At 44.9% G+C, this 21,774-nt stretch overlaps 1 protein-coding gene across 9 annotated transcripts in view; it reads right to left on the bottom strand.

The window, feature by feature from the left end:
• Phactr1 (phosphatase and actin regulator 1) overlaps window positions 1–21,774 on the bottom strand; it is a 422,199-nt gene that overhangs the window by 82,243 nt on the left and 318,182 nt on the right. For all 9 annotated transcript variants that reach the window (XM_041632673.1, XM_041632675.1, XM_041632676.1 and 6 more), the window contains one exon: window positions 7,647–7,727. In XM_041632673.1, the coding sequence (XP_041488607.1) occupies window positions 7,647–7,727 (81 nt within the window). The remainder of the gene's footprint in view (window positions 1–7,646; window positions 7,728–21,774) is intronic.

Raw genomic sequence — 21,774 nt, forward strand, 5'->3', positions numbered from 1 at the left:
TTCTCTATACATAAAAGGAAAAGCAGGACCAGAGCCCAAGGATTGTGTCTCCTATGTGACTGCTGGTGCTTGTGGGACAAAAGCTAAATATCCCACTGACTTGTCTAACTATACACAAGTCTTAGAAATATGGTATCAGTAAAACTTTTCTAGGTTGCAGGCAACTTTCTCTCTTTCTCTAATCCTTCCTTCCTTTCTTCCTCCCTCCCTCTCTCTTTCATTCTTTATTTGTTCTTTCCCATACATCCATTTATTCATTCATTCTTTAAAAAAAAGCAAATAGCCTTCAAATGTTTTGTTCTCCATGATACCACTAATGTCAGTGAAGGTCAGTAGTGGTGGAGAGATGAGGTATCAGAAGGCAGGGGAGCTTATTGATGGACATGTTATCTGCCTAGCCCAAGGAGCCTCACTGCCCTGAGCTCACAGGAGGAGTGCAGACAGGAAGTGGAAAGGCTGGTATCAAGTGGGTCTTCTCACGAGAACCCACATTAGAGGCCAGTTCCTGTCTAGTAGTTAGGTCTACAAATTCTAGGGTAATTTTAAAGAATCTGTGGGCAAGACTTTCTTGTTTTTAGAGAGAGAATACAGCCCTTGGCTATTCCTCTGGGAACCGTGGTGCTAGAGCCATTGCAGCCAGCGTGTCATCACAAGGACTTGCATCGCACGAAGATGGTATCTCTTAACTAGGCCACGTCACTGACAGATTAACCAATACTGGCATGGCCACACCATAGACTATCACACAATACTCATTCATTCACACAGGCATTAAATATCAAGCGAACAATGACAAACTCTAAGCCTTGCTCAAGGCACCTGAGACATTCTAAAGGACAAACTTGTAATATCTAATGCCTTGAGAAAGTTCCATTTTGTTTACTGTGTTAGACTTTATGAGTCTAATTTTTTTTGTTGCCTGAAGCCAGAGCATCCTCACTTACACCCTGCCGACTGCATATTGGCTTCACAGGTAGCTGAAACACAGCTATGACTATATAGCGTAAAATAATTGAAAGAACCCTTTCTGATCTTTCTCTTCCTCTCATGCATTGACATTTTGGAACATCACCCCATTCCCAAGTAAACCACAGTCTCCTGTCATGTCTTCACAATGCTGCCCATTTCTGGTTTGCTTTTTAATTCTTTGGCACCTTCTCATCCTAGGAAGTTTCTCCTTACTCTCAGATTACTTTTGACCACTGGAACATTACATATTGAAGGTCCTTGGTTTTTTTTTTTTTTTTATATCAAGGTCTTCATTTGTTTTCTCTCAGGAAACTACCATCCCTGTTCCCGCTGGACTCCAACTGTGATGGTTAATCATCACCATCAGCTCGACTGGATTTAGAATTACCTGGGAGACACACCTCTGTGTAGACTTATGCAAATGTTTCCAGGGATGTTTAACTGGGCAGGGATGACTCATCCTGAATGGTGGCACCAATCCACAAACCAGGGTTTCAGAATGAAGAAAAAAAGAGAAAAGGAGAAAGCCAGATGCGTGGCAGTATTCATCTTTCTCTGCTTCCTGACTGCAGACACAATGCGACCAGGCGCCATGTTCCTGCCACCACAGCCACCCTTGCTGGCATGTCCCCACCATGATGGTTTGTAACCTCAAGCCATGAACCAAAATAAATGTTTTCTGAAATGGATTTTGCCAAGTATTTCATCACAGCAGTGATAGACATAAGTAATCATGAGTGTACATCTAGGAATTCCAAACCATATCTAGCCCAGACCTCCCTCTGTAGCTTTAGTGTCTGTCAGTCAACTGAATATCTCGATCCATGAAGTGATTAATCACCACGATATTGTATGTTTGAAATTTACTTCTCTGGGTTCCTAGCTCCGTAAATGGTTCCCGTATCTTTCCACCTGGTTACTTGAGCCCCTTTACTCTTCTCCCTTCACACTCCCAACTCTAAATGGTTCAAGAGTTCTTCTGACTTCATCTCTTGTATAACTTTCTAGCCCAACGTCACCCTTATGCCTATGACTTTCATTCCTGTCGCCCACTATCATGTTCTCTGAATCCCAGTGACTATGACTGGCTGGTTTCCCTGATTCATGTCTTGGACTATCTCCTAGTCATCCTCTCCTGCAGAATGAATCAGGTGAGGCCATGACTCTGATGGGCTGAAATGCTCTCCTAAAGCTCTGCAAATGCCCTTATGGGAAGAAACAGACATGGAAAGGGCAGAGTGCTCCAGCCCACGTGACCTGCCTGACTCCTTACAGGGAAGATAGGAGGATGTTCATGCTTACTTCATTTCTCATTGGTGCTTCCAATGGTGCTGAGCCTTCATCTCTGGACACCGTCAACTCTTTCCATCGTCTCTAGGAAAACCTCTGCCCATCTTTTAGCACTCCCAACCACTCTCCCTTGCAAGGTGCCTTATAAGAGTCTCCTGGCCTATGGAGTAATAGTTCCACATGCTGCGTGGAAGTCAGTTACTTCCCCCACTATACCTACCAAGTTGTCTGTGTCTACTGTCAGGGCTGTGAGCTGGGTTAGCCAGGGAGCCTGCCCTTCTTACTAGCACTTCTGCTTCTTAGAGTAATGCCTGCATACTCAGCACGGTGTCACACGCCTTTTATACCAGCACTTGGGAGGCAGAGGCAGGCAGGCTGATCTCCGTGAGTTCAAGGCCAGCCTGGTTTATAGAGAAAGTTCCAGGACAGCCAGGGTTACAGAAAGAAACCCTGTCTGGACAAAAAAACACACACACACACAAATTTAAAAAAGAACAATGCCTGCAACATGGCAACGTGCTCAACCAACCCATGATGAACAAAAGTCCACTCTTTGCTAACTTATACTCAGGGATAGCACTAATTCATTCATTCTTCTGGCTTGGGCAGTGCTTTTCTTTCTTCCTTTTTCTGAGAATTTGGTGTTGTCTAAGAAGATATTTACTTACTTATTCATATGTGTGTGGGGTGGTGGTGGTGGTGGTGGTGTGTGTGTGTCTGTCACATGGGGTACAGGTGCCTGCAGAGGTCAGAAGAGGTCATGGTTATTCAGGGTAAATCAGTTAAGGCACTTGTGAACACATGGATGCTGGACCCAAACGCAGGTCTTCTGGAAGAGCTGCGCAGTGTCTTTTCTTTGTTGTTATTGTTGTTGTTGTTTTGTTTTTGTTGGTTGGTATTTTTTTGTGTTTTTTTTTTTTTAACTCAGGGTTTTTCTGTGTAACAGCCCTGGCTGTCCTGGAACTAGCACTGTGGACGAGGCTGGCCTTGAACTCACAGAGATCTCCCTGTCTCTGCCTCCCTGAGTGCTGGGATTAAAGGCATGCGTCACCACCGCCCAGCCAGCTTAGAGTCTTCCTCCCACCTCTCCAGCCCCAAATCAAAGGAATATTTAATTACAATATCTCTTTGTCCTCTTCATCATGTAAACCACTCCTCAAACATGTCAACCGAATACCTGGAACATGTTAATAGGTGGATTTTTACTTAGATGACCCCAATGAACAAGTGTGAACGAATTTATTGTAAGAAGTTCTGAGCCGCTGCACTTAGCTTTCTGCTGTGGTTACTGGAAGCAAATACTGTATCCTCATTTCCACACAGTTACTACAGATCACAGCTCCCCATAGGTGCCATTTGTAGGCACGGCATCAGAGAAGCTAAAATGGGACAAACCGCAGTGTCTGGTAAAGGTTGTGAAAAGCATTTCCCGTAGATGTTAAAAGACTTTAAAAGTCCACGCACCTGGGGCCAGATAAATAAGGGGATTTTGGAAGGCCACAGCCAACATTTGTCTCCTCTAATATGGAGAAAAATTTTTATTTCTATTTTGAGAGGATGATGACCTTTATGTTAAATATCAGGCTACAGGCAGGAGGGGGTGGTGGGGAATCATCCATCTTGAGAGCTCCCGTTGTGCGTGTAACAGCTCCTGCCAGTGCAGTGGTTCTCAATCTGTGGGACGCGACCCCCAAAGGGGTCGCATTTCAAACATCCTGCATACCAGATATTCACATTGCAATTCATAACAGTAACAAAATCACAGTTTTGAAGTAGCAATGAAATAATTTTAGGGTTGGAGGTCACTGCAACATAAAGAACTATCATCTGAATAAGGACAACAAAACAGCAAAATCCCCAAGCTTACACCCTGACATGCTTTATTTTTATTTGCTGAGGAATGTTATCTGAAATTCTAGAACTTTCTGGAGAGCTACGTTACTCATGGGGCCACTCATCCGTCCTAGTCTTTCTCAGAAGCAGACCCATCCTCTGGGTTTCCCTCCCACGTGGGATCCTTTGTCTCCAGGGACGACAGAACCTTCTGAGTGAGCTGTCAAGGCCTCAATTATGTCAAGGTAGGCTGCCACAGGTAAGGGGCAGGCCCGGCTGACAATGCAGGCGGGATGTCAGGGCTTTCAGAAGCAGAGAGCTGGATTCTCTCTCACAGTTCCTCCCCTTTCCCGCCCCTGTCCTCCCCCTCTCTTCCCTTCCCTTCCTTTTTTCTTTCTCATCTCTTTCCCTTTCCTTCTTTCTGTCTCCTTCCTTCTCACGAGAAGCACATTTATGGAAGAGACACGCTCATTCTATATGACACAAGTCACAAAGGGTCAGGAAATCCAGGGAGTCACAGAATCACGTTACCAGGGTGGTTTCTATTCTGCACATCCCAGGCTGCGTGAACTGGGTACAATATTCGAATGGCCTCTGACCGCTAAGATCATCTATCACTCACGCAAAACTAACAGGAACTCTGGGAGGCTTTGTGCAACCACAGCACCTCAAAAGCATTTCGGTCAGAGGACATTCAAGAGACTCAGGGGGTAAACACACTTCACACGTCTGGTAAAGACGAAGCCTACAACATTCACAGGGCCACCTCCTCAAGGCTACGGAAGCAGTAAACACCTCTAGATTAAGGAAAGAGTAGGAAACTGACGCGTGGTGAGACTGACCCGGAAGAGGTCTCTGAACTGTCTGTCCAGCTGCCTGAAGGTTGTCTAGATAGCTCGGGAGATACAGATGTTGTGAGTCATCACCCACGCTAGGCTGGGCTCTTCAGTGATACCTTTGAGTCATCCCTGCTCCTGGAAGTAACCCCTCACCCACACTCCTACAAGGAACTCCAAAAAGCTCACGGGCTCACTAAGTTAGACTCGGAGTGACTCTTGTCTGTAGGGGGTTCCCAATCTGGGTGAGCAAACACATGTGTGCTGTGTCTCACTGGGAAAAGGGTCACATGATCATCATCAGCTCTGAGAGTAGAAAGGGCTTGAAACAATGTAAGATATGGCGATGGGAGATGGTGATGAGAACATATTAATGTTTCTTGAGGATTTGTGTATTTACCACGGTCATGATTCATATTATCTCATGCAGTCGGTACCACAACAATCTTATCCACACTTTGAAATTAAAAGAATAGAGGCACATTGAGTTAATAAAGTTAACTGAAGTCACGAAGGTAGCTGGGTGTGGAATTAGAAGTGTTTCAGAGGGGTATGGGTAAGTCAGGATCTTGTTATGGAGTCCTGACTGGCCTTAGACTTGCATAGATGCCCCTGCCGCTGCCTCTTCCTCCCAAGTGTTGCTTATTACTATTATTATTGAGATAGGGCCTTATGGAGCTATGTAGTTCAGGGTAGACTTTCATTAAGTTATGTGTCATAGCTGGCCTTGAACTCCTAATCTTCCTCTCTCTATCTCCCAGGGGCTGAGATTCTGGGCATGTGAAGGCTGCAGGAGAAAAAGGAGGGAAGGAGGCGGGAAGAGCTGTTTAGCGGCGTCGGAACCAGCTTGGGCTGTGAGCACAGGATTGAAGCACTAGGTACTCATTCTCCAAGATCACACCTGCACTCAGGCGGGCGTCTGCGGCCTCTCCTGGGGGTGAATGTGGAGAGAAACTTGTGGTGAAGTGTACTGATGAAGGTTAATGCCAGGCAGGGTTTGGGGACCCTTGGAGAAAAGTGACAAGATGAAGGATTCCACCCCCGGAGAGAGAGATGTGTTCTGCTGCTTAGCCTCCTCCAGGTAGAAATGGAGAATGTACCTCACCTTAGGGACTCAGGACCTTAGGAAGCTCAGGTACTTAGCCTCGTTTGAAGGATTATACTGTCACATTCCTTCCTGTGTCTCTTGTCACCAGGGCAGGGGGTACGGTGTGTGTGTTACTTTCTACTTGCATTTCAAGCTGTCAATCTGTGCAATGGTTAAATGCTTCAGACATACTGCTGAGAAGGCCCGTAATGGTAATGGATGAGGTGGACATGCTGCAGCGGAGTGTGTTGGATGGTTTTATGTCAACGTGACACGAGCTAAAGTCATCTGAGAGGACGGAACCTCGACTGAGAAAATGCCTCCGTAAGATCAGGCTATAGGCAAGCCTGTAGGCCATTTTATTAATTAGTGATTGATGGGGGAGGGGTTTCTATTGTGGGTAATGCTCTCCTTGGCTGGTGGTCCTGGGTTCTATAAGAAAGGAGGCTGAGCAAGTCATGAGGTAGCAAGCCAGTAAACAGCATCTCTCCTTGGCCTCTGCATCTGCTCCTCTTTCCAGATTCCTGCCCTGTTTGGGTTCCTGTCCTAACTTCCATAGGTGATGAACAGCGGTATGGATGTGTAAGCAGAATGAACCCTTTCCTCCTCAAGTTGCTTTGGTTATGGTGTTTGATTATAGCATCAGTAACCCAAACGAAGACAAGAAGTAAGGGCCCAGTGTAGAAAACAGCTGAATTAGAGCATTGTACCAGGACTCAGCAACATAAGCCGCCTTTACACATTGGGACTCACAAGGGTTTGGAGAAGACCCACAAAGAATCATTGCAAACGGGCTGCCCCACGCCAGCCATAGGAGCACTTGATTATTGGGGTGAACCCAGGAAGTCAAATAGCTCATGATCTGGCCCCTCCAATAACACCAACTGGACTAGCACACAGACTTGACAGAGACGGCTAAAGAGTCGAAGGAGACTGGAAGCAGCTGGCTTCTCAGGTACAACCCTTGGAGGACTGTGCCATCTGAGGGAGAGAAAGCAAAGGGAGGGGAGGAAGAGAAAGCTGAAGAAAGGGAAGCTGAGAGAGTGGGGAAAGAGATCTATGCAAGCAGGCTCAACATCAAAGACCAGAGTTCTCAATGAACAGGAGCAAAGGCCTGTTACCGTGCGACACTGCCGCCATTCATATTTAAAGGGGACAATATAGCAGACAAAAGATGAGGTACACAGCACCAAACACAAGGTTCCGAGAGAGAGAGAGAGAGAGAGAGAGAGAGAGAGAGAGAGAGAAAATGTGCTAAGAAAATCCTATTGGGTTGTGGCTTTTTAATCTTTATTTTGGGAAACCCCAGAGTTCACACAAGCACAGAGCAATTATTACATTTGCCCGGTGCAGGGCCTACATCTTTGTGTGTATGTATACGTGTGTGTGTGTGTGTGTGTGTGTGTGTGTGTGTGTGCACTCATGCTTGTGGCTGATTTGGGTAGCACCATACCCTTTCTTCTCACCCAATACTGATGTTTTTAGTGCCCTCTGCTACATTCTCTCTTCCTCTAGAATCAGCAGGTTTTAAATGTTCAAATCCCGACTGAAGTGATGTGGATAGCAAAACGCAGAACCGGAAATGAATATGTACACCTTGTTGGGCCTGCGGACAACAGACAGCCTCTTACCTTTATCATAGATTTCCTTCAAGACCCCTCTCTTGATCAGCTCCTCTCTGCTTTGCCTCATTGATATCTTCCTTTCCAGAGCTGCAAGCAAGAGACAAGAGAGGCGGTGTGAACGGTAGCCATTGTCCTCCTCCCTGCAAAGGATCCATCTGTTAATGGACACTGTTATCTCATGAAAGCCTATGAAGCCCGTTTTGCTGATGGTAAGCCCATGACACCAGGTAATGTTTTAACTCTTCAAAATACTCTTCGAGTTACCTCTGAGGCAGGTTTGGTTATTGAATCTGATGAATGACTTCTGACTCTGACTTACAGTGGCGGATGCCTCTGTGTGGAGAAGCTTCAACATCTCGTCAGCCGCACGACTATTGGCTAAGGGGTCTGGGATTCAGCCTCTGTTTGGGGCTCTACCTCTCGGTCAGGGGCATGTCCCCAGGATGGCTGCTCCTGTCAGACAGGCTGGGCATTTCGGCATCTCGGGGCATTTTGCCAATCTGACTCCTCACCTAGGGTCTCCTTGTTTTTCCAATGTAAAAATTAAATAGAGGTACGCATTTGGATATTTATCTCTGGAAAAGTACCCTGTACTAGGGTGGTCCACGAAGACCCACGAAGATCTCTGCTTCACCTCTCCTTCCACCTCCCTATGTAGCCGCATATGGGAGAAGCCACATGAGGAACCAACTTTTCCCAAGCCAGGTGCTTCTCCAGCTGAGCCACATGTGTGGTAGGTGGGGCTAGAGAGGAGGAGAGAGTTCTCCTATGGGAAGAGTGGGCGTAATGGGGACCAGTGAAGGGGAAATAGATCCAAAGGGCCCACGGGAGACATGCTGGGAGCCTCTGAAGGGAAGGCAGTCCCTTCAGCACCTGCAATCCCACCTCTGGTAAACACGGGGTGGTGGTGGGGGTATTTCAGTGGCCGTGTCAGACTGAACATTTCTACATCCCTCAGGAGCATAGCTACTTAGGGGTGACACACTACTGGCAGAACGGAGGAGCAAAGTCGTGTGCAGCTTACTTACACACACACACACACACACACACACACACACACACACATGCACACACCTTAACAGAATTTAGAATGAGAAACAAGTGGGCAAGAAGCCAAGTCTCGGTGGGAGCCTATGATCTCTGGGACATCAGACACATCTCTTTGCTGAAGACAGATGCCTCACCCCTGCTATTCTGATTTCACAAATTCTGAGTAGGGCTGTGGCACCTTGCTTTTGATAGAAAGATCTCTGGGTCGTTGTCAGGCTCGGCTAGGCTCACACTCTCTGATAATATAGTTTGATGAGGCATTTCATTCAAGTCCAAAATAATCTGCACCAACACCTAATAATCTCTCACTTGAATCATTCATTCACTATGTAAAAAGACACCTTTCTACTTGTCAACGTGGGCCAACTGGTCCTCAGAATGAACATGCCTAGTGTTTTTCTCTGCTAGGTGGATCACGTTGACAGTTTGCTTCTGGAACAACGAACTGATCATGTTGCATGTGATAAAACCTGTAGGGAGTGGAACCGAGTTGGAGAAATTTGGGTGACTGGGAGGTGGAGCTTTGAAGGAGACTTTGGGGTGTCAACACTCCTTTGTATTTGTTTCTTAAGTGCCATGATAAAGGTGATTTTGAGCCACTACGTATTGCCTGTGATAAAATGCTGAACTGCCACAGTCCTGCATGGGCAAGCAATCATGGACTGAAAAACTCTGAATCTAAAACAAATCTTGCCTGCTTTTCAGTTGACTTTCTCAAGCGTTCTGTCACAGTAACAGAACGCTAAATCCATTTAGTAATCCCATTCCATAGAGCAGATGAAGGGTAAGCGTTCTTGTCACACAATAAGCACGGATCTCAGTGGCTGCTGTGTCAGTGTGATCTTACAGCCCTTACCAAAGTTTTACCAGAGCAACTTGCAGGGATCCAATAATCCATTGTAGTAGTTTGAATAAGAATGCCCCCCCGCCCCCCTACACACACACCAAGCCTGATCTATTTGAATTCTTAGTCACCAGGGAGTGGAACTGTTTGAAAGGATTAAAAGGAAATTAGGAGGGAATGATCTGTTAGAGGAAATGTGTTACTGGGGGGTAGGCTTTGGGTTTTCAAATGTCCACAGTATGTCTAGATTCTTTCTCTACCTGCTGACTGCAGATTAGGATTAAAGATCTCAACTACTTCTCCAGAGCCTTGTCTGTCATCATGCTCCCTGCACTGATGATAAAGGACTAACCCTCTGAAACTGTAAGCAAGCCCCCAATTAAATGCTTTCTTTTATAAGGGCTTTTTGGTTTTAGTGTCTCTTCAAAGCAATAGAACAGTGACTAAGACATTCATCCTCTTACTCTCTTTCTGTCACATGGCGTCACAGCAGTTCTGTGACTCAGCCACTTTTAGGGATTTCCTACCAGGCTTGGATGGTCCTCACATACTGATAAAACTATCTGGATCACTGCCCTAAATACCAGACAAACTAGCCTTGGCCTTGAGAAAAATTTGTTAAACCAGAAGCTACAGACACACTCAGGCAGAACAACCCTCTTCTCTCTTTTTCTTTGTAAAGAGCTAGTCATACTCTGGCTGTTCTTATAATACTGGCTTTGGACCAATTGTCTAGGGCTCAATGCTTCTTTGTTTGAAATCTTAACTAGTTCCATGCCTGGATGGGAACTCTCCTGTAGTTATTCTTAGGGGATTTCAGGTTTGGTGGGATGGAGCCAGAGACACATGAAGAAAACACATTATCAAGGTAGTGACCCAACTACTGTATTATTGTTATTATTATTATTATTATTATTAGTGGTGGTGGTGGTAGTAGTAGTAATAGTTGGGTCAGTTTTTCATAACCCACAAGGTCAGAGATGAGACTGTTTATTTACTGATTTTTTTTTTGTGGTGAGATTTAAATTATCTTCGTCCATACAGTCTAAAGTCTTCTTTGCAGGACAGTGTTGCCCACAGATACTCGATAAATGAATGTAAACTTAGATATCAGTTACTCCACAGATGCAAGCTCAGATAAAAAAGAATCAGAGAAAAATGGTGTCTGTATTGGACATGCACAGACCCTTTCTCTCTCTATTTTCTTTGACAGTTTGATTCATAATAAATTTTAGTCGTATTCACCTCCCATTCCTCTCTCCCATTCCCTAACCACTGAAACTATTCTCTCCAACATGCCCCCACCCACCCCTACTTTCATGACAGATCCTTTTTGCTTGCCTGGCCACCACTCACTAAGCAATACCCTAAAACCCCCAATGCAGACAGCATTTCCATTGCAGTTACTGTCGTGTGTCATCTAATCATGGGGTTTAGAGCTCAGCAAGACCCCCATGGTCTACGAAAGTATTCCATTGAAGGGAGGGGACTAGATTTTGTCATCTTTGGGTCCATGGGTGCGGAGAGATGACTGTGACCACACAGGAGGGCAGACTCTTCATGTCTGAGCTAGTAATGATGATAGTGGTCAAGCATCTCTTTCCATGTATTTCTGCTGCTGTGGAAGCCTGAGTCAGCGGAGCCCTGTGCTGCAGTGAGTGCTCTTAGCTAGGAGCTCACCAATGCATTCAGCTCCAGGGCTTTCCCCAATATGCAAAGGTATAGATTCCTTTAACTTTGGGCAACGTAATACAGCGAGCATTTGGCCATTAACAATTCTGGTTTTGTTGGAACAGATACTGAGTATGTCTTTTGACAGTAATTTAGATTTATTTATTTCCTCTGGAGTGACAATGTATGAGACCAGATGATGCCATTAACAGGTCTGTTTTTCTCTTTGCTACAGGAAGAGGGCTTCCCTGTCAGGCCTCAGGTATGCATATGTGAAAAGGAAAGGGACAGAGCTTCCTCCTAAACTGTAAGCTATGTAGTTAAGAATATGTTTTTCAAAGATTTTAAGTGTACCCACAAAGTGGAATGAACCAGCTGGAAAAGCATTTGGGAGCTAACTAGACAAATACAGTTCTGGGATGGTACTGAAGTTCATTAAAGGTTATTCTTAGCTTTGCTATATCTGAAAATGGCCCGTATACACGTGGAATACATTTCTTACTGTTTCAGAGATGCATGATGAGAGGTCTGTAATTTATATTAAAACACTTCAGAAGGGGCTGGGGAGCCGGCTTCATGGGTAAGAGTACTTGCTGAGCAGGCATGAAGACATGGGTTCAAATTGCCAGCATCCATGTAAATAAGTAAACAACAAATAAACAAACAAAACCCACAAGTGTCTGTGACCCCAGAGCTGTGAGGAATCGAGATAGAAGGGCTGTTGGAAGCCAGCCTTATCAGTTCAGTGAGACACTCTGTCACAAGAGAATAAGGTGGGAAGGGCTGAAGAAGAGCACTCAGTGGCCTCCATATACACACAGGGGTACAAACACCTGCACACATGTATGTGCATACACAGCACAATGCATGCACATACATGCACACACACACCACTTCAGAAAGGAAGCATTACACACCACCAAAGTTTAGTAACTATTAGAATATAGTCATAAAATCCTTTCCACTTCTCATATCTGGCCATTTTCAAAGTAAGAAGTAAACACACAGCTGGGCGGTGGTGGCACACACCTGTAGTCCCAGCATTTGGAAGGCAGAGGCAGGCGGATCTCTGTGAGTTTAAGGCCAGCCTGGTCTACAGAGCAAGTCCAGGACAGGTTTTAAAGCTACACAGGGAAACCCTGTCTCAAAAAAAAACCAGAAAAAAAGTAAACACACAAGGGAATCTTTCAAGAAATGTTGAATGGAGAAAGCAAAATAAAGAACACATGTATGAAATTCAAAAAGGTGGCAAAAGCTACAGGCATGATTTGGTCACAGATCTAAACTTGTAACTACATTAGAAAGCAAAGAAATTCTTTATGAAGGGAATCAGGACCCACTCCACCACTTACGAGGGGGAACGGACATCGGAATGACGCAACAAAGGGCTTCCAAGTGCTGGCGGTATTTACTATTGAGACTTGCAATGCAGACACACAGTGTTTGCTTTATAGCCACATCAAGAATTCCATATGGCTGTTTTGCCAAGTTTTTTTTTTTAACATGTGTCCTAGTTCCCCAAACAACAACACTCAAAGGGTATTCTCACTAACGCTGCCTCTCTTGGTCACTTTGCAGTAGTCTCCAAAGGGAAATGAAGAGCCCAGCTGACGTGATAGAATCACAGCTGTCCAGCAAACTGACTCCTGTCCATGGGAGACGGGATGATAATAGAGGAATAGATGCCACAATGTGCCGTTTCTTGGTCATTCCCTCACACAGATCCAACAACATGTACAGAAGTACAATGTACAGTGTACATCGTTCTTAGTGTTCATTTACTCTTCTCCAAGGCTCCAGGGAGCTCCACGGGGCCTGCATGAGTGGGTTAAGAATTCAAGCAGAAAGCTTCCATTTTTAAGTAATTTTACAGAAGGAAAATTTGGAAACCAAAACAGACTACTCTTGGAGTCCATCATGTAAAGAACTAATCAACTGAAAAAGGATAGTTCTACAAGGAATGATCAGGTGAGGGCATCAGGGATGTTAATGCCACAGTTTGCATCTCCTACTTTCTATCTTTAAGCTAACCAGCACAGGGAGCTCTTCCTCATCAGGATGAGCATGATTGTCTCTCCTGAGATCAGTCAGATGCTGCAGATGGCCACCAATCAGTCATCATCATCATCAACATCATCCCCACCACCATCATCACCATCATTATCATCATTACCACCACCACCATCATGTCATCATCATCACCATCATTACCATCACCACCACCACCACCATCATCATCGCCATCATATCATTATCACCATCATCATCATCATCATCATCATCATCATCACCACCATCACCACCACTACCATCATCATCATCACTACCATCATGTCGTCATCATCATCATCATCATCAACATCATCATCGTTGTCCTCCTCCACTGGCTCCCTAGTATAGGAGCACAGTAGAACATAATATTTTTCTTTTATTTCTTGGCAGGTTCCTACAATACACCCTATTGTGATTACACTCCCACTGCCCTCGTTATGTTCTGCTATTCCTCCACTCCTTCCCACCCAGTCCATGTGAGACTGCACCATTAGAAAAACCAACACCCTCTCCTCCAGCAAATGTCAGCAGTTATCAGCTCCTTAGGAGGGGATGTGGCTTCATATGCACCTGCCCCGGCCCATGATGGGAAGGTGGAGAGCCCAATCTCATGTAAGTATCCATTGCTGTGGTGTATAGAATGTGATCTAATAAAACAGAGATCTGAAAACAAATGTACACAGAGCTCTATTCAGGACGTCTGTAACGACAGGCTTTTTCCTTACATGTGATGTGTTGACCCTTGCAGGGACAGCAGACATAGCAACATGAGAGTTGGCATTATACACAAAGGCTGGCTGCTTTGGGGCTGGCTTCTAGTGCTTGAGAGAGTGTGTAGGAATGTCTAATTTCCCTTTGTAATGGTGCTCAAATCCACATCTCTCATTTCCACTTTGTTCTCCGCTGCCTCTAAGACCTGCCCCAGACTCCCGTGCCCAAGCCCAAGAAGAAAAACGCAATGCATAGATTTAAGTGAGCTTACCTTTCCAGATACAGCATGTAGAATGTAAAATACAGCTACTGTATTTTACTGTAAATCCCCAATTTTCATTGGCTACTCTGTGATAAGAACGTATCCCCTCACGCACCCAAGAGTGGAAATCTGACATTTTGCCCAGAACAGCTTAGTAGCCTAGCTACCACCTGTTACCTAAACAATAATAGGGCTCTTGTTCACATGATCCTGTAGTGCCAAGTCCACAGAAACAAGCTTGCTGGCTTTGCTGCTTGCTTTTTCAGAGTCTCATGATTGGATCGACCCTGCAGGGGTGAAGTCTGGAGTACAATGTTAACAAGAGGAGGGGTTCCTTCAAATTTTGATTTCCCAGATGCTTTTAGGACAGAAAGGATAACAGCACCTGTTTGCTTGCTTTGGGCTATTTTTGATGCAGGGGATGGAACCGATGGCTTTGTGTGTGCTCAGCATGTGCCCGACTGCTGAGCGACACCTGCAAGCTGACTGGGGTCGCCTCTGTTCTTCTCTACTGCCAGCGACCAGAGTATGCCATTAACTGTGAATTGCATTTTTAAGAACCATAACTATACATAGCTATGCCATATTTCTATTCAGACAGATACTGTGTTTAAAAAGGATGGATCTATGAAGGTCTTGACCTGCCCCACAATGACCACACTAATACAATGAATTCGGAGGTAAGGGTTCTGTGTTCCCACATAATGTTTTATGTAAGTTTCACAATAATTCCAGGAGGTTGGCATCATGCTCCCACCTTGGCAGATGAAAGTGGCATTAAGTAACCTGCCCAGAGTGTAAAATGGGGGCTTCAATGCAGGTTGTGCAATTGCAGTGTGCAAAGGCGTGTGCACAGCATTCCTCCTGTCCTAAGCCTTTACAAGGCAGGACAATGCCATAGTTTGGCAAGCCTGTCTGCAAGCAAACGCACTTGTACAGTCTTTAACCTAGCACAGTGTCTGATTCCTTTGTTTGTAGTGTGCTGTACTGATCTACTTGGATCGCCATAATAAAATACCAAGGACTGTTTAGCTTAAACAGCAAAGAAACTATTTTCTCCAACTTCCGGAGTCCAGGTAACTCTCAAGTCATAAGGAAAGCAAACCTAGAGAACTGGGGCCCAATCCTTATGATTTCATTTAACTTCACTTCCATAGATCACATGTGGCTACACTGCAGGTTAGGGGGTCACCATAAACTTCAAAGGGACACAGCCAGTCACTTGTAAACTATGGCCACCTCTAAATTCCATCACATATGGCGGATAGTTATTTCTGAGCTAGACTTCACACTTGAAGACCAACTTGACGGGCAATCCAGGACTATGAACATGGGTTGAGGACACCTCACCTGAAATGCTGGTGCTCGGAAGTGTTTAAGATTTTGATTTGGGGGGCTGGAGAGATGGCTCAGAGGTTAAGAACATTGCCTGCTCTACCAAAGGTCCTGAGTTCAATTCCCAGCAACCACATGGTGGCTCACAACCATCTGTAATGGGGTCTGGTGTAGTAATAGGAGCGGCGGGGCTGCGTCCCCAGCACCCAGCCGTCCACATGGCTAGCTCTACCAGAAATAATTACACCGAAACTGTATTCTTTTAAACACCGCTTGGCCCATTATATCTAGCCCTTTCTCGGCTAACTCTCGCACCTGGACTAGCCCATTTCTAATATTGGTGTAGCTCACGAGCTGGCTTACCAGGAATGATCTTAACCTGCAGCTGCCTGGAGTGGGAGAATTATGGCAACTCTCTGACTCAACTTCTTTCTCCCAGCCTTCTGTTCTGTTTACTCCTCCCACCTATGTTTTAACCTATGAGGGCCAGCCAAGCAGTTTCTTTATTGCTAAACCAATGAAATCAACAGATTGATATATGACACTCCCCCATCAGTCTGGTGCCCTCTTCTGGTAAGCAGGCATACACACAAACAGAATACATAATAAAGAAAAAAAAGATTTTGATTTGGATGGAGTTTTAAATATTGACATAAACACAGGAAACTATCTTGGGGATGGGGCTCAATTCTACATATAAAGTTCATTTAGGTTTTGTTTCCACTTTGTACATACAGCTTGATGGTAATTTCAAACAGTATTTCAGTGCACCTCCATTCTGACTGTAACTCAACCTGTGGGGTCAGGTGTGAAGTTTTTTTCTTTGCGACATAATGTTGGTACATGAAAATTTAGAATTTTGACATTTCTGATTTTGGATTTTTAGGTTGCGATGTTTCACTAATATTGTTTGGAGCATTTAAAGCACTACCTCAGGGGGGTTGTGGATGTCTGGGGTCTGTGTTAAAGTCTGTGGCTCATATCACCTCAGGGGGCCGTGATGGAATCAGAGGGCCATGCTGAGCTGGTCCCACCCTTTGCTGGCCCAGGGCAAGTTGGCCTTGCCTCTTGCTGGACACTGTATCAGGAGAGCCCAGCCCTCATGGAAGAGATGACCTCAGCCTTCACGATACGCTAGGGGGAGCCAACCCTGATGGTATAGGGAATAGGGGAGCGAGCTCTGCCCTCTTGCCTGAGGTGGGTGGCCCCAGTGACTGGGACTGACCAGCTTAGCTATCACCCATACCCACAGCCAGGCCTTAGGTTGGCCTACCCAAACACCTACCCCATCTAGGACCTGCTGGAGCTTGTGAAGGGACTGCTCCTGCGGAACAATACCCACATCTCTCCATCCTTGGAGCAACCATGGGATATTCCAGAGGAGGCTGGATGAGGATCCAGTGATGACGGTGTACCAGGAGCCAGAGGCCTTCGACCAGACAGTGACTCATCATAAGTGAACATTAGCTAGTAAAGCTGATTGGACAAAGTGTGCACTGTGTGACACACTGCTTCCAATGCCACCGGGACCAGTGAAGAGGAGGAAAGAAGAAGTGGAGAGGTTTTTGTCTGTTTGCTTTCTTTGTTTTGTTTAGGTTTGAAATTTTCTTTTGGGGGGAGGGGCACTGCAGGAGTAAGGTGAGGACCCCCTCTTGCACCATATCCACAGCAAAAGGATGCGCAACTGCATCCAAAAAATTAAACAAATAAAAAAAAACACTACTGCCTCTTCCCCCCCCCCCCACACACAGAACAACAACAACAACAAAACCCCAAATTTATCCACATTTATGAAGGCAAACACTGGCTCTGGCATCTCCCAGCTGGCACTGGGTGGTGAGAACTCTGTGCTGTGCGTCGATTCTGATGGCTGGCATGGCATTCTGAGCCACACTGACTTTTATGCCACAGCACAAGGGAAATGCTCCCAAGGTGGGAATACAAGATGGCACAGCTCCTCTTTTATTAACTAGAGTCAGTTTGAGTGACACTGCTGTTATCCCTTTTGCAAATACTCGAAAAATATCCATTAGGGATGTCATGTGGACCTATCATTGATCATTCTTTTTTGGGAAAATATGGAATTTTTTTGGGGGGGGGTGTTGTTTGTTTATTTTTTGGTTTTTACTTGACAATATAATTTGCTTGACAGATTCAGTAATCTAAATTCCTTTTAAAAATTGTATAAAACCATATTAAAAATTCCTTCCAAATTGAAGGGCAAGTCCAGGGAATGCAGCAATGTCCTTTGCTATCCTGCACACAAGGCATGTGTTATTTAACTTTCTTCATTTGCATAACAAGTTGCTTGAATGGGGACACATATAGGTCTCTTATGCACTCATCAGCTAGTAATGCAAACAGTAAGAACAAATACTCATTTCCTTCAAGCGGGAGAAATGCATTATTGATGGGCACTAGGGAAAACTTGCCTTTGTGCTTGCACGTTGTCTTTGTTCAGATTTCCCGTGCGATGATCAAAGGTCATGGCCAAAGGCAGCTTAAACATAAGAGTGTTTTTATTTCATCTTACAGCTCTCAGATCACACTTAATAGCTGGGGGAAGTTGGGACAGGAACTTGAGACAGGGATGTAGAGGCAGGAACCAAAGCAGAGGCCATGAAGGAAGGCTTCTGACTGCTTTGCTCCTCCATGGTTTGCTCATTTTACTTTCTTACAGACCCCAGGACCACCAGTGTGGGCATGGCATCGCCCACAATGGTTTGGACCCTTTCACGTCTATTATCAATCAAAAAAATGCCCCATAGGCTTACTTAGAAGTCAATATTATGGTCACATTTTCTCAACTGAAGCTCCCTCTTCTCAGATGACCATAGCCCGTGGCAAGTCAACAAAAACAAACGAAACCAAACCAGGATATATGTTATCCATAGAAAAGGAAAAATCCCAGAGTATTTAAATGTAAGGTTCATGACTCAAACACTTACTCTAAGTGCGGTTGGAAAGACTGAAAACAGCACGGTTAACGAAGCAGGCTTCTCATCACACATGCACACGGAAGAGAGGTCTAAAAGCAAAGCAGCCTTTCAACTTCCCTGGAGGCTCGCCTTACAGACAGTCCTCTATCCTCCTGGTTAGTACGACTCAGCAAGACGCATATTGCTCCCTTGAATGGTTGCCCAGGCTTTGCTCATCTTTTGTGACTGCCGCTTCTGGGTTTTTCTGATGGGCGTTTGTGAACTGTTTCTGAAGTCAATGTAGCAGGATCAATGGAACCCAGCAGAGTTCACAAATGAAAAGAACAGATGTCATTTTCTTCCAGTTGCTTGCACTGTTGTTATTTTTTTTAAGACATTGAGGGGTGACCCTTGATGCCACGGTACTGTCTTGCAGCTTTCAGGTTCTAGCGATGGACTCCTCAGTGGGCTGAGGAAAGACTTGAGCCAAGTTGGTGATTAAGAATTTAAATTCCGGTGCTCGGCACAGTCTTGGCTGGAGTCAGTGAGGGGATGGATGATCTGACTCAGATGGGAATTTACCTGACTTCAGTGCTGTGCGAAAGTAAATGTAGGCTCTCAACCCATCCCGCTGCTCCTGAAAGAGCTCACCAAAGGGACTGTGCTGGTTTGCAGCATTGGGTTTAACAGAAAGAAAAACCTTACCTGGCTTTCTAGCTACACAAGAGCACAGGAGCAAGCGATAAGGCGGCCACGGTGGGGGGGGGGTGTTCTATGATCTCATTGATTCCCCCTTTCCTGTCATACCACAGACAGAGCTAGATAAACTACCTGCTGTGAGACCCTGAAGACAGGAGCTATACAGAACTTTGGACTGCAATATGCATCCGAATGATCAGTTCAATGATAGCATCTCCAGAGATGGCAAAGATGTGGTTAAAAACATGAGACATAAACTGTTCATGTTAATAATTTTTAAAGTTTTTTTTTTACAATTTATATATATATGGTGTGTTGGCTAGAATTATGTCAACTTGACACAAACAATAATTATCCGAAAGGAGGAACCTCAGTGGAGAAAATGCCCTCATAAGATCAGGCTGTGGGCCAGCCTATAGGGCATTTTCTTAATTAGAGATTGCTGGGAGGGCCCAGACCATTGTAGGGAGTACTACCCCTGGACTGGCGGTCCTGGGTTCCATATGAAAGTAAACTGAGCAAGCCATGGAGAGCAAGCCAGTAAGCAGCACCCCTCCATGACCTCTGCATCAGCCCCTGCCTCCAGGTTCCTGCTCTGTTTGAATTCCTTTCCTGACTTCCTTTCATGATGAGCAGTGCTATGGAAATGTGTAAGCAGAATAAATCTTTTTCTCCCCAACTTGCTTTTTGGTCGTGATGTTTCGTCAAAACCATAGAAACCCTGACTAAGACACAAATGGAGTGTACGAGGTTTTGTGCACCTTGTGCATGTAGCAGCACTCAGAGGCCAGAAGAGGAGCTCCGATCCCCTGGAACTGGAGTGACAGGTAGTTGTGACCTATAGATGGGTGTAGGGAACTGAACCCAGGTCCTCTGTGAGAGCAATAAGCGCTCTTAACTGCCCAGCCACCTCTCCAGCTACCTCACCTGAATATTCATGATGCTGCTCAGTACTATTACATACATTCGCTTTGCTGTGCACCCTTACACTGAACTTCTGTATCCACTCAACAGTGCCTTTACCTCTTTTGTCAGTTACAAGTCACCCCTATCTCCTGAATCTGCTGTTCCAAGTATCCAAAGTAACACAGCTGTGTGTGTGTGTGTGTGTGTGTGTGTGTGTGTATGTAGGTTACTTTATTTAGCATAACATTCTCAGGGTTCATCCACATAGTCCAGTGTTTAACAATTTCCTTCCTTTGAAGGCTGTGTGATAGTCCACTGTATGGGCTGGAGAGATGACTCAGTGGTTAAGAGCACCGGCTCCTCTTCCAGAGGTCCTGAGTTCAATTCCCAGCAATCACATGATGGTTCACAACCATTTGTAATAAGATCTGACGCCCTCTTCTGGCCTGGAGGTATACATGGAGTACAGAATACCGTATACATAATAAATAAATCTTAAAAAAAATAATCCACTGTACATACAGACAATGTATGTATCTTAGTTAGGGTTTCTACTGCTTTGACAAAAAAACATGACCAAAAAGCAAATTGGGGAGGAAAGCCATTCTTTTCTCACTCTGCTGTGGGAAGGCAGTCAGTGCCTCCACCTCTCAGAGTCTGTGAATAACGCTTCTGTGGATACAGATGTCCAGTGTCCACACGTTCTTATGATTCTGCTTTGCGTTCTTTCTGGTACATGTGCTGAAATGAACTGCTGCATCATACGGGGGTTCCAGATTTCGGTTTCTGAGGAGAACTGTGCTGTTTTCCACAGCAGCTGTCCAGCTTTATGTTCTCATGGAGAGCCCACAGTGCGCGGACGTCTTCACATCCTCGCTGACACCACCTCTTCCACCCCCTCCTGACATTACTATTGAAATTATTAGAACCATCTGAAGGGCTATGAGGTGACTGGCATAGTTTAATATGTTGAACTCCGGGGAGAGGAAAATCAGCACAGGCTAGAGCCCTAACGTTTGGCTCCGAGATTAAATGCTTTTACAAATTGCCTTTTCTTCATACCAGGGCACTGCAGTCATAATCTCACAAACTAAAAGCCTGCCTTTGACCCTTTGGGATAAGACCTTTGATTTCTTTGCTGAGGATAAGAAGGGACAGGTTTCATGGAAGGAACAAGTAAATAAAAAAAGACTATTTTATTTCCAGAGAAAGAAACATTTAATCATTGTTTCCATTAATGGAATCAAGATTTACCTACCAATTTCTTCAAAATTAAAGGATAACAGTTTTGTTAGATATAATAATGCCACAAATTACAAACCCAATCATTTATTATATAAATATTATTATGTATGCAAACTCTTGTAGTTCCAGCACTTGGCAGGTTGACAAGGTTAGCCTTGGCTATTTAGTGAGTTTGAGGTCAGCCTGGGTTACACCGTTTCAACACATTCTTCCTCTTCCTCCCCAGAAAGACAACTGGCTTTCATGTAGAATTGCATGCATTTTACAACCTTTGATCCTTGATGCAGTGGAACTCAAGGTTGACGAATATCAATATAACTTTGGATAAGCAGCCTTAAAAATCTAAACTCCTTGTCATAAGACGATGTCTGACCTCACACAAAAGATAATCTGATGGGCAGACACTGTATCCTGAAAAACAAGCTCCCCCCACCCCCCGCA

The sequence above is a fragment of the Microtus oregoni genome, unplaced genomic scaffold, assembly GCF_018167655.1.
Source record: "Microtus oregoni isolate MIOR12 unplaced genomic scaffold, Mior012 000042F_ref0000377, whole genome shotgun sequence".
Classification (NCBI taxonomy): Eukaryota; Metazoa; Chordata; class Mammalia; order Rodentia; family Cricetidae; genus Microtus; species Microtus oregoni.